The following is a 12,756-nucleotide window of genomic DNA, read 5'->3' as shown; positions in this document are numbered from 1 at the left end:
ATTAGGATCTGCCCTTGGCTCTTGCAAGGTTCCTCTTTAATTTCTGCTTTCAAACATATTGTGGAACTGCTGTGGAAAATCAGCAGCAACTCCTGAAAGCAGTAAAGCACTCTCTACCAGCTCTCCTGTCAATCTTCTGCATGCCCAGTGAGAGTTTAGGAGGAAGACAAGGATTATGTTGTGGTGCAGTATTGAGCTGGTGGAGAAGCATCACAAGGTAACACCCAACACGTAGTTTTACTCACTTTTCAGTTTTGATATTAAATAAAAATTACTGTGCTTTAGCTGCATTTTTTGCCTCATTTGCAAACAAGACTTCACCAGAAAGGTTCATTCGAAGAGCTAACATATACGTCTTTTTCTACTGGACAGGAAAATATATATGCACATGGATGTGTTACAAGTATTTTAAATTGATCCTCTTTCTAAAAGAAAAGAAGATTTCTAAACAAGATTGCCACTGCCAGAAAGGTGTTTGAGGGATCACTTGTTTAGAAAGACACTCCACTTGCCAGCTGGGAATTACTGGAGCCCTATAGACTCTATGAATATTTGAAGAGAGAAGAAAACAAAAAATCCATGTTGAGAATAAATATTTGCTCCACGACTCTTCCATCCCTGATTCTGTAGGGGGCAGCAGAATTTCGATCTTGGAATCGGATAAATTAATGGCTGCCCGGATAAATTAATGTCTGTCTGAACATCTGGTGCGGGGGAGGTGTTATGGTCCCTCAGAAGCTGTTGCTGGAATGCGAGCAAGGTGGTGGGTGCTGGAAAGGTGCTGGATGATGGAGTCTGGATAAGGACCATGTGGGCAAACAAACGCTCCCAAATCAGAACCTCCTATTTTTTTAGCAAAGGGTAATCTCCGGATGGTACTGTGAGAACTGAGAGCTCTGGGAGGTCCCAGCTGGAAAAGCCGGTGCTTCGGAGCTGATCGTGAACCAGAGGGATGCACGGATGCTGTCCCGTTATCTGGACCGAATCGAGCAAGCATCCCTCCCCTGGAGCAGGCTGCTGCAAAGTTAGGACAGACCAAGCCGGGCGGAGCCAAGGCCGGGTCCGGGGTCGGGCTGAGCGCGGCCCGAGGCGGGACAGGGCGGGGGGCAGGAGGGGCTCTGTCCCGCCCGCCCCGGGGGACTTTGAGCCGAGCGGCGGCCCCGCCACTCGATGCCTGCGGCCATGGCGGGCCGGGAGCGGCAGCGGCTGCTGCTGGAGAACGCCCAGCAGCTGGTGCTGGTCTGCGGCCGGGGAGAGCGGTACCTGCGGCGGGACGGCGCCGCCGGCCTGGCCGTGCTGCGGAGCGCCAGCCTGGTGGTGGGGCTGTGAGTGCGGGGCCGGGGCGGGGGCGGCAGGGGTGGCTGCGGGAAGGGGTCACTGCGAGCTGCCCTTGCCCCCAGCGCCGGCTTCTGCCCGGCTGTTGGCTCAGCCCACCGGTGGGGTGAGGAGAAGCCCCGTGCAAGGGTGGAAGAGATCCCCCCAGTGCGGTTCAGAGTTCTCGGTAGCATCCCCAAGCTCCACCGGCAGAACGCTGCTATTCAACCAAAGATCAGCCCTGAAAATGTTGATCCCTATGGTTTCTCAGGGCACGGGGCACGATCCAGCTCCAGGTGATGACAGTTTGATTTCCGTGAAGGGAAGAGAACCCTGCAGATAGATACCCGCTGGAGGAATGCTGTATATTTGCTGACCCACAGGAGAAAAACAGTGTTATCTGTCTGGAATTAGAGGAGTAACAAGGTGTTATCTAGAGGGATCTAAGCAGAGGACGTGACAAGTATTATGGCAAATAGCTTGGAACACTTGGCGTTACCTCGTTGTTTTCTGTGCATCTGTAAAATGAGCAAACCACCTCCCCACGGGCACCTTCATTCCTGCTCAAGGTCCTGCCTCTGTTGTTCCAGGAGCTCTGTCACCGAGCACTTGACTTTTCAACAGGCTTGTACGTTCTTTGTTTGTTGTCTCTGGTTTGCAGGGATGGTTGTATCAAAGCTGTGGGCCAGGCAGATGTAATTCGCAATCAGTTTTCAGAAGCAACATTTGAAAGGATAATTGACTGCTCCGGGAAGTGCGTGTTACCAGGTAGGTGTATTTGATCATAATGATACTAAGGAAGAGCACTGCCAGCAGGTCAAGGGAGGTAATCCTCCCCCTCCACTCAACCCTGGTGAGGCCACATCTAGAGTGCTGTGTCCAGTTCTGGGCTCCTCAGTACAAGAGAGACATGGAGCTCCTGGAATGGGTCCAGTGGAGGGCAACAAAGATGATTAAGGGAGGGACTGGAGCATCTCTCTTTTGAGGAAAGGCTGAGAGAGTTGGGCCTGTTCAGCACTCAGAAGAGATGACTGAGAGGGGACCTCATCAATGTATATGAGTGAGGGTGTCAAAAAGATGGAGCCAGGCTCTCCTCGGTGATGCCAAGCAATAGGACAAGAAGCAACAGACTTAGAAACCGAAGCACAGGAAATTCCACCTGAATATGAGGAAAAACTTTTTTACTGTGCAGGTGACTGTGAACTAGAATAGGTTGCCCAGAGAGGTTGTGGAGTCTTCTGTGGAGATATTCAAGAACCATCTGGATGCAATCCTGTGCCATGTGCTCTAGGATGACCCTGATCGAGCAGGGGGGTTGGACCAGATGACCTACTGTGGCCCCTTACAACTTTACCCATTCTGTAATTCTATGACTGCTGTGTGGTGACAAGTACATGCATGTTAAATGTCACTCCATCCTTTTTCTTCTATATTCATAATGATAGAATCTTGTGCTGGGGACAGAATGTCACAGTGTTCCCATCAGGTGTGCTGTAAGGAGAAAATTATGGCACTAGAGGTGATTCTTTTGGGCTTTGTGGTGGAGCTTTGACCTCTTTCTCATCTTTACATGTGTTCCTCTGTATCATAGATCACAACAGTAACGTAGCTGGTAAAAGTCACCAAGTGACTTTTCAGATTCATCTCTCTTTTCTGCCCATCAGCAATTCAGCCACAAAACTCAGTTTCTCCATCCTACCCACAGCCAGTTGGAGGCAAAAGGTATTTTAAGTCACATACTCTGCAACTTTACCTGATAACCCCCCCCTAAACCCTGGGCAAGCCTATTGCATGTTAAACTATGCAAGTAGTGTTAGCACATGAGCTGTTAGACCTCCGGGCACTCAGTAGCGTCAGCTTCACAGCATGTAGAAAAAGCTCCCTCTGTAGTAAGTGGACTGTTGCTAGAGGAAATGCTAGTGTGCTAAGCCTGGCCTAAGCAGTTTGCCTTTTTTGAAGAGCACAGGTTTAAAATCTAATTAACTCTTTCAATGCTTGAAGTCTAATGAACTCTTTCAAAGTTTGTAATTTATCATTTTTTCTACAGTTGGAAAATATAATCAAAATAATATGAAAAACTTAGCAACTGATGCATTTACCTGGAGACATTTTGCATAAGGTGCTGGACCTAAAAAAAAAATCAAAAGAAAATTAATAGCCTCTTAAGAAAATCCTAGATATTTGGCTGGATGGATTTTTTTTTCTTTAACCAATAGAGACACTGTAGGGGAGCTTCCACTGTCTATTCACTTTCCTTTCATGTTCATAATCCTTTTTCTTGCACATTGAAGTAACTCAAGTGTACATTTACTTTGTTTTCTTTAGGCCTGGTAGATGCACATACACATCCAGTGTGGGCTGGTGATAGGGTTCATGAGTTTGCAATGAAGGTAATGGCATAAAATTACACAGCTGGATTTTTCTTTCTCCTTTTTTTTTTTTTAAATGTACAACTATTTCTGCTTTCTAATGACTCCCATCTTTCCATTATAGAAAAATATGTGATTTCTGTCAGACAATCTGAGGGAGGAGGGATGATTTTGAATAGTGGTAGGCTGATAGAGGAGTGTAACTGCAGCCTTTGCAGCCAGCCTTGGTATATTTTTGCATTAATTGAAGCAATATAAAAGTGCTGCCTTCTATTACCATCTCAATATTGATTTTTTTTTTCACCTTTTTTTCCACATAAATGAATTTTGAGCTAGGGTCCAGTTTTCCCCTTGGATTCAGAGGGAAGCAAATCTTCAGAATAATTCTCTTTGTGTCACTTCTTACTTCATTTCTTCACTTAAATGGAAGGGAGAGAGGAGGGAAAGGGAGGAGGAATTAATGGGGATTTTTTTTTCTCCCCTCGTTGTCTCTCTCACTGCAAAGAGACCTCAAGGCACTTTACAGAATCCCTTGGATAGAAAATGTGCAATTCATAGCTAATTGTATGGGGGGGTTGTTTTTTGTTTTCTTTTTTTTTCCCTAAGCTGGCAGGTGCATCCTATATGGAGATCCACCAGGCTGGGGGAGGAATCCATTTTACTGTGGAACACACCCGGAAAGCCACGGAAGAAGAGCTGTTCAGTACTTTCAAACACCGACTGGAATGCATGCTCAGAGCAGGATCCACATTGGTTGAGTGCAAGAGTGGCTATGGCTTAAACTTGGAAACAGAGCTCAAAATGCTCAGGGTGATTGAACGTGCTAAGAGGTCCATGGATATTGGCATTTCTTCAACGTACTGTGGAGCTCATTCTGTGCCGAAGTAATGAGATTGATTTTCCTTGCTCTTGTTAAGTATTACTGCTTTGCATTGAAAACTGGCTGTTATTTTCAGAAAGATTTCTTCTACCCCACTCCTAAAATGCAACATACTTGAAACAAGTCAGTATTTACAGAAGGCTGTCCTAAGTTTTAATTTGAAGGAAGATGGGGGGACATTATTTAATGACTCCTAAATACCAACAAAACTTAGCACAGAACCCCTGCATGCAGCTGCATCCAGCTGATTCTCACACTGGATGTAACACAGATTACTGGGTTTCCTGTACAGAAAGGTCTTCTTCTTGCATTTGCTGCTATCCTTCAAGCTTAGTCTCTGCCATGAGATTTTTTTTTTGTCAGCTAACAACAAAAAATACTGTATTTAATCCTTATATACCTCAGTAGACAAAGTTTAATTACACTTCCATGCATTGAATACTTGCATACATCTTATAGCTATGAGATGAGTAGAAAACTAAACTAAATGTGTTTAATCACAATGATTTTGATAGCTCAAGTAGGCATATCATAAAAAGCCTTTCTAGCTTTGACTTTTTTTTTCCTTATGAAAATAATATCTTCACGTTACCAGATTTCAGTGTATGAAAGAATTAATGAGGAGTTTTAGATAGGTAGGTGCATGTGAAACATATATATTTTGACATACTGAGCAGCAGGCTGCTGCAAGACAAGGCATGTGAGATGGAAGCAGGCCTATTATGTGGCAATATTTAAGAGATGTTCATTAAAAGAAAAAAGAATACTCCAAAAAAAGCCCTACCTCTCCCCATTCAAGAAAACATGACCTAGACATTTTTTTCAACAATCTAATTATTTTGTATTTGGGGCAGAATGAGAAATTATCTTTTGTTAATTTAACTATTGAAAACGAATCCTGTATCATCTCCAGTAACTGGAAGATTGTAAAGAATAAAGTAACTAAAATCAGCTGAAAGCACCAACTACTTCTTTCAAGAAGTTCCACTAAAATTTGGAGGACTTAATGGGAAAAAAAAATTGACGTTTTACCCAAAACTATATATATTTCTTAGCCCTTCCTTTCTTCCTCCTCTAAAAAGCCTTGAGAGGATCTCAGTCAAAATCCTGAGAAATAGTCTTTCCCGCCAATACTTTAAGCATTTCTACAAGCTAATGGAATAAATAAATTCCAGTGTTTTTACAAACATATTAACATGTGAGAAAGACAGGTGAACCTTCTCAGTCTCTGCATGCTTCTGTCCCCACTGATGAACATCAAGCATAACAAAATACAGATAGTAAGGATACTGTATTTTAAATAAGGAGAAAAGGCAGTTGGGGATTTGAGGAAATTTCCTGAAGGAAATACTGAATTATCTGTATTTTCCAGTTTGGGTCTTCTTAAATCCTCTTCTCTTTTCAATCAAATGTTTTTGTTTGGAATATTTTGCTTGAATTTTGTGCTATCCCTCAAACTGTTTCTCTGGCTTGGGTTTTTATTTTGAACAGGAGGAATTATGCAATTCTTTCCTGGTCCCTCTAGTCATCATTTTGAATCAAATTCATGATTTTGAGAAAGTCTGATTTTTTTATTGTTTTCTTCAGTTGGCAAGGGTTCATTGGGCCCTTTTCATCTTTGGCAAGACATTTCAAAGTGGTGCCTGAGCAGAAGTCTCTTGCATTAAAACACCAGCAGTTTTGCTTTGCGTTTTTGGGCATTATATCTTCTAAGGAGTGAAACCTAGACTTAATGTTCCCTCTGGTTTGTCTTGGCTCTGGCCCTAATCTTTCAGACAAAATTCCTTCAAAGGCTTCTGAATAAAGGAAGAAAAAGGAGAAGGCTTGGCGTGGTCAAAGCCTGAGCAACCCCAATGACTGTGTCAGTGAGGGGTGAATGAAAGAAAGCACAGTTCTGCTCTGATTTATAACTGCACATCCTTGTTTATAAATTCAAGCAGAATTCGGCTTCTTGAATTTATTGCCATTGCATAACTCCCAGTTCAGTCCTGTGTGTCACTCTACAGGGCCAATCTCTGCATGTCTTACAGTGCCGGAAAGGAGAATTGAGATGTCTCAGATATTTAACTGGTGTACATCTATCTTTGGATATTAAAATTGTAAAATACTAACTCAACTTCATGTTCTGGGATTATTTGCTCTTTCAAAAGCATTCACTGATTTCTCCTGGGTTATCTTTGTGTAATAGAGGATTCAAAAGTGGTTCTAACCTTGGCAATTTAAACCTTGGGAGGTCCCTCTGATTTAGAAATAGTTATCTATCCATCACTCTAAATGATATAAAAGGAGAAGAGGTAAATTAAAAATAATTACTCGTACTGCACATCCCCTTTGAGCTTTGATATTTGCATAAAAATATTGCATGAATACCATTTAACATATTTAAATACTCATTTACATATTTTAAATAGTTATGTTTTAGAATACAGTATAAGGAGGTCAGAATATATGAATAGGAAAGCAGAAGAATTTGCTTTAAAATATCCCATATCTTGGTTAGCATCCAAGATGCCAACCTTGTAACAAATATACAGTAGTACAGTCTAATATTCTTTGAATGGAAAGTAACTTATGTTTCAGAGTGCAGGAAGTACAGTGGGTTTACATTTTTTAATCTGAAGTTTTTTTGAGTGATTCATATTTACATCATTTCCTAAGTAATCTAGTAAATGCATGTATGGCTTGAACATGTGCCAGACTTCAAAGGTGTTACTCATATAGCTCTGTAACATTTTGTTTTCATTAGAGGGAAAACTGCTACTGAAGCCACAGAAGACATTATCAGTAACCATCTCCCTAAACTGAAAGAACTCAACCTAAGTGGTGAAATACACGTTAACAATATAGATGTGTTCTGTGAGAAGGGAGTCTTTGATCTGGAGTCTACGAGGAGAATTCTTCAAGCTGGAAAAGATATAGGGTTACAGATTAACTTCCATGGTGATGAACTCCATCCGATGAAATCTGCTGAGGTGCGCCTTTCTTACAATTCAGTTAAGCCATTTTTTGCTCTTATGAGAGCTGAATCTGTGAAAGAATTGCAGCTTTCAAAACTGAGATTTTCTTTTCTAAGACTTTATAAAATAGATCATTCATAGACATGTATTTGTATCAGATGATAGGAAGTGCAGTACTTGTGCAGCTTTGGAGTTAAGGACATGGGGGGAAACCTCGACCTCTGGGACTAATGTGCATTGGCTAATCAAACATTGACTTTGCTTATCTTCCACATGGGATACAGATGGAGAAGGTAGATATCCATGAACCCAAGAATGACAAAAACATGGTTTCTATGCAACTTGAAAAATATTTTTTCATTAAATATCCCATTAGCAGCGACAAGTCAAGTGTGCGCTGAGCACACTCAGCGGTCTTATTACTCAGACCAGTATGTCTGAGCACACTCAGAGGGGTAGTTTAGTCAAGACTACATTCCCAAATATCTTGAAAAAGAAAGTCACTTTGAGACCATGTTTTACCATTGTTTAAACATTGCTTCCTTCCTGTGGGGTCTGGTCAAGTTATTCTATGCTGTATTTAAAAAAAACGAAACCAAAAAAAAACTTGATTGATCATAAAAGCCTTTCTGGCTTCCCCATTGAAGGCAGCAGTTGGACTTTTAGTTCTGCAACTGGTGTCAGTTTTGTGAACCATTTTCTAATATATCCTTTATGAACAGGAGTTGATGATGTTTTTATCCCTGGCTCTCCCATAGTTTGCATGGTTGGCTGTTAAAAACACCACTGAAAGTATGCTTTGGCTCCGTGGATGGCTAAAGCTTCTCCTGCAGTAAATTAACAAATATTTTGCCTCTGTACTCTGTTTGTTCTTTCAAGCATTCTTTATTATTTCTCTTCTAGTAAACTTTACGTTAATAGTGAATTGTCTCCTCTAGTTGTTTGGAAACAACTTTATTTTACTGAATTAATTGAGAATAGTGAGTAATTCTCTTGAAAATTTGCTTAGCTTGGAGCTGAACTAGGAGCCCGGGCTATCAGCCACCTGGAAGAAGTTAGTGATGAAGGTATCACAGCCATGGCAAGAGCTAAGTGTGCTGCTGTCCTTTTACCAACAACTGCCTACATGCTAAGGTAAGGCCACTAGATAGAAGGAAATCTTTCATAGCAGCAAACCCATATTTGTGGGTTTAGGGTCTTTTAATGCAAAAGCATAAGCATGTATCCATGCCTTTGGGATCAGTCTGGATCAGTGAAGACAATCACAAGCACATAGATCTGAATGAGCCTTATTTCTGGTGGAAATCCTCAAAAATCTGTTAGACTTCTGAGAAGTCTCACAATAGATTTGGAATGGCTTTACAGTGATTATGACTAAAACTTCCTAGTGAGCGTATTTCACAGTGTCCACCCTTGAAAACACTTACCCAGACTGACTGAGTGGCCAAAAAATTTTGAAATGTTTATTCCAGATATTGAGGATATTGAAAAGATCTTTTGCATTATAATTGCTAAGTAAGAAGATCCTCTAATGTATGCAGATTAAATTCACAGACTTAATAATCAGGAAGGGACTATTGCATTGCATGTGCCACTGCTCGTATTTGGGAGCCTGTCTCTGAAGATGTAAGGACTAGAAAATTAGGGTTTTTTGAGAAATGGAGATTTTCACCTTGTAAACTCTGGCTGAGGTCTGGATAAACACCAGAATTTCAGTGTCCTGGAGCCTGATGGTTAATACTGACTGCTGCCACATGCTATTAGTGCAAAAGCAGTGGATCATACTTCCCATTTATGTTGTACGTGGGGGGATAGGTAGGGATGCAAGAGGACAGTTTGGGCTTTCATCTCCAAAACCAAACGCCTGAAGGTAGCCAAACTGAGTGATGACTTTTGGCTTTGTAAATCATTGTATAATAACTAACCAAATCGTACTGACAAGTGTCTTTTTCCCAATAGACTGAAGCAACCTCAAGCTCGAAAAATGTTGGAAGAAGGAGTTATAGTTGCTCTTGGTAGCGATTTTAATCCTAATGCATACTGTTTTTCAATGGTAAGCCACTCCTAATACTTATGACACTGCAAAATTATGAAATTCTTACTAGTACAACTTGTGTATAGACCTTGGATGCTATTAACGGTCTTTGTATTCATGAAGAGAGCTGTATGCCCCACATAGGCAGCCATTCATGCTTGTTTGTGTGTGTTGGCAGTTTTAGCCAGAAATTCTTGAAAATGGAAGGGGTTCCATTCTTTATATGCACTGAGAGGCTTATAAAACAAGCTCTTGAATTCCTGATTTTAGAGTTCTCATTTTGGAGTTGGTAAGATTTACCTTACGTGGAACAACTCCCTCTGTTGTGCAAGGAAGAAGGAGAGTGCTTAGGGATTTGAAGCATAAACAGCTTTGTGTTGCTGGTAACTCCCATTTTCCCCTTACTTGTCTACTAGCCTATGGTGATGCATCTGGCCTGTGTAAACATGAAGATGTCAATGAATGAAGCATTGGCAGCTGCCACCATTAATGCGGCTTATGCTCTGGGGAAATCGGACACACACGGCTCCTTAGAGGTCGGCAAGCAGGGGGATCTTGTTATCATAAATTCATCAAGGTTTGTTCTTCCATTGCCATTTCAAATGTGCTTTAACATTTGGGACTTTGTTTTTCACCACGTTTGGATAGCAGAGAAATTACCTATGCCTTAAAAAAGGGACACTGCTAGCATTTCAGACCCATTTTCATTCTCCTTACTCATTCAGTGGAAAATAGAGCCTAAGATTTTGGGACTGTTATTACAAATAATCCATGCCTAATAACAAATTATCTATTAATGCCTGTTTATTTTGTGGAAGAAATTCTCCACTGATCTGTATATCAACTCACTGCACTCATGCAGCAAGAGTCAACATGTACACATGGAATAGTATTTTCCCATTTTCAAGCAAATATTTTAAAATTTCCGGGTATAATGGGTATGTGACCTGTTTGGGTATGTGACCTGTTTTTATGCAAGTTTGTATATTCTTAAACATTGTGTCTTTTTAGGTGGGAGCACTTGATTTACCAGTTTGGGGGACATGAAACACTGATCAACTACGTCATAGTTAAAGGAAAAGTCGTCTATCAAAATGAGACCTGTGAAACATTGAGCAGCTACTGAGAGAAGACAGTTACTTACTAAGCTACTAAAATCAAATTAGCATGGAGTATTTCAAAGCAAGAGTCAAAATCAGATTTGTAACTACCAGTAGATTGTTTGCCAGCTCGCGTTATTCTTATTCAAATAAACTTTACCAAGCATTACCCCATTGGTACTTCTTCATGTCCATTGTCCTTCTCTCTACAGCAATAAAATAATTTCTAATTGTATCCATCTGAAATAAGACCGTTTCCAAAAATAGTTTCCTATACAATTAATCCATAAAATTATTGTATTTAAAAATAACCCAAACAAACCAGCAATCAATAAATGAAGTTTGGATCCAGGTAAAAGTGTGATGTTAAGTAACCTGTGACAGAGGGGCCAGGGGCTCAGGCATGCACATTTGGAGTGGCCTTTGGCTATGCTGGAAGGTCACAGCATGCCAAGGCAATGTTCATAGCTCCTGGGTCTGCTCGGTCTTGAACTCAGCAGATATCAGGAATCACAGTTATGTGGGAAACACAGTACCTCTTACCTCTCCAAAATACCAAGTCTCGATTCTGCAGCCGTGAATCAGCTGCTCTGCAATACGTTCCTTTGCTGAGAATCTTACAGCTCCTTTGAGGTTTTAGGGGCACAAGAAAGAGGAGAAGAAAAGGCAATCAGGTACACCACTCTCTGGGCTGCTGAAAGCTGGGGTGCATTGTAAGTTAGAGGTTGAGCCAGGCCTGCTATTAGAAATTAGCGATGCCAAAAACCTTAAAGTTTACTCTTAGAGGCAGTTAGCCCAGTGAGGTCTGATGAGTACAGCCAACCTCTCAAATTTTCAATTACCTTGAAACTTAAAAGAAGATCACATGCAGTGCCATTCAGATGTTCATTTATTCTAGGCTGAACCTGAAATAACACGAAACATATTTGCTCGTGGAAGTTTGAATGTGATGCTGATAAGTTATGTATGACAATTCCTACTCAGAGCCACGTCAAAGTTTAAGAGTCTGATTTTTTCAAAGCTCTCTTTCTTTTTTCTTTCAGTTACTACTTTTTTTCCCAGAGTTTGTACCATCATTTGGGGATGCAGTATGTAGAAAAAAGGATGATACAACTCTGGAGAGTTTAAGCTTTTGCAGTATTTAAACAGAGGGTCTGGCGTAGGGAGGGTCTATGAATGCACATGGACTGAGTCTTTTCTTCAAATTTTCAAATGGATGGTGGCTGCAGAAACAAAAGGGATTTGCTTTCTGAAGGTGAAGTAATAAAACTACACCTGACCAGCATGAAGAACTTCACATAAAAAATAATTATTGATATAAGCAGGTGACATAACCTGTGATACAGAGCAGAGTGTTTAGTGAACCAGACCCTAAGGGAAGGACAACAGTGTCAGTCTGATTAACAAATATCTGAAAGTCATCACAAACATATATAAGCTTTAATATGATCTTCTGATCTCCCTAAGCCTTGGGCACATCTGTTAACACCCAAAATATATAAGCCATCCCATATAATATTTTTGTTCATGCTTTATTTGAACCAGGCTAGCCAACTAAATCAGTTTTTAGAACAATGTAATGGAATTCCTGCCACCTGACGTGTTTTCCTGCAAGCAGATGTTGCACCAGATGTGGGTGTGGACCTTTGTTTTTATAAAACTTGAAAGAACATCTCAAGTATGAAGTCACACAGTCCATTCTGCCCAAGACAGCCTTCATAAATAACATTTATCCAGGGATTTGGTAAGTCTGTCAGGGAAGGAGCACAGGCATTTCTGAAATGCAGTGTGGTGCCGGAGCGGTGCCTCTCAGCTCTGCACAGGCACGGTGCAAAGCTAAGGCCACCATGCTGCAGTGTGTGCTGGTGGTTCCTCGGTCCCAGGCAGTCAAAAGCAGAGGTGAGTGGGAAGCAAGGTCCAGAACCTCCTCTCTGAAGCACCTAAGGCATTTGGAGCCCAAGATTGCATAAGGAAAACCTCAAATATTCTCTTTCTGGACAGGAATAGGCATTCATGGCCTGAAACTACTGAAGTGAGGGCATTCTGCTCTCATGCACAAGCTCTGATGGGAACCTCAAACTATGTGCTTGCCTGAGCAGCT

The 12,756-nt window shown here is 41.3% G+C and overlaps 1 protein-coding gene across 1 annotated transcript; it reads left to right on the top strand.

Moving 5' to 3' along the window:
- The first annotated feature begins 690 nt into the window (after positions 1–690).
- Positions 691–10,890, top strand: AMDHD1 (amidohydrolase domain containing 1). Its single transcript, XM_027732280.2, has 9 exons — positions 691–1,325; positions 1,976–2,082; positions 3,640–3,704; positions 4,290–4,567; positions 7,310–7,535; positions 8,530–8,654; positions 9,480–9,573; positions 9,972–10,132; positions 10,567–10,890. Exons 1-9 carry the CDS (start codon positions 1,171–1,173, stop codon positions 10,679–10,681), a joined length of 1,326 nt encoding a protein of 441 aa, XP_027588081.1. The 5' UTR covers positions 691–1,170; the 3' UTR covers positions 10,682–10,890.
- The last annotated feature ends 1,866 nt before the right edge of the window (positions 10,891–12,756 follow it).

The sequence above is a fragment of the Pipra filicauda genome, unplaced genomic scaffold, assembly GCF_003945595.2.
Source record: "Pipra filicauda isolate LSUMZ 115617 unplaced genomic scaffold, ASM394559v2 scaffold132_size2486313_pilon, whole genome shotgun sequence".
In the NCBI taxonomy this organism is placed as follows: domain Eukaryota; kingdom Metazoa; phylum Chordata; class Aves; order Passeriformes; family Pipridae; genus Pipra; species Pipra filicauda.
This window is presented reverse-complemented; position numbering and strand designations above follow the sequence as displayed.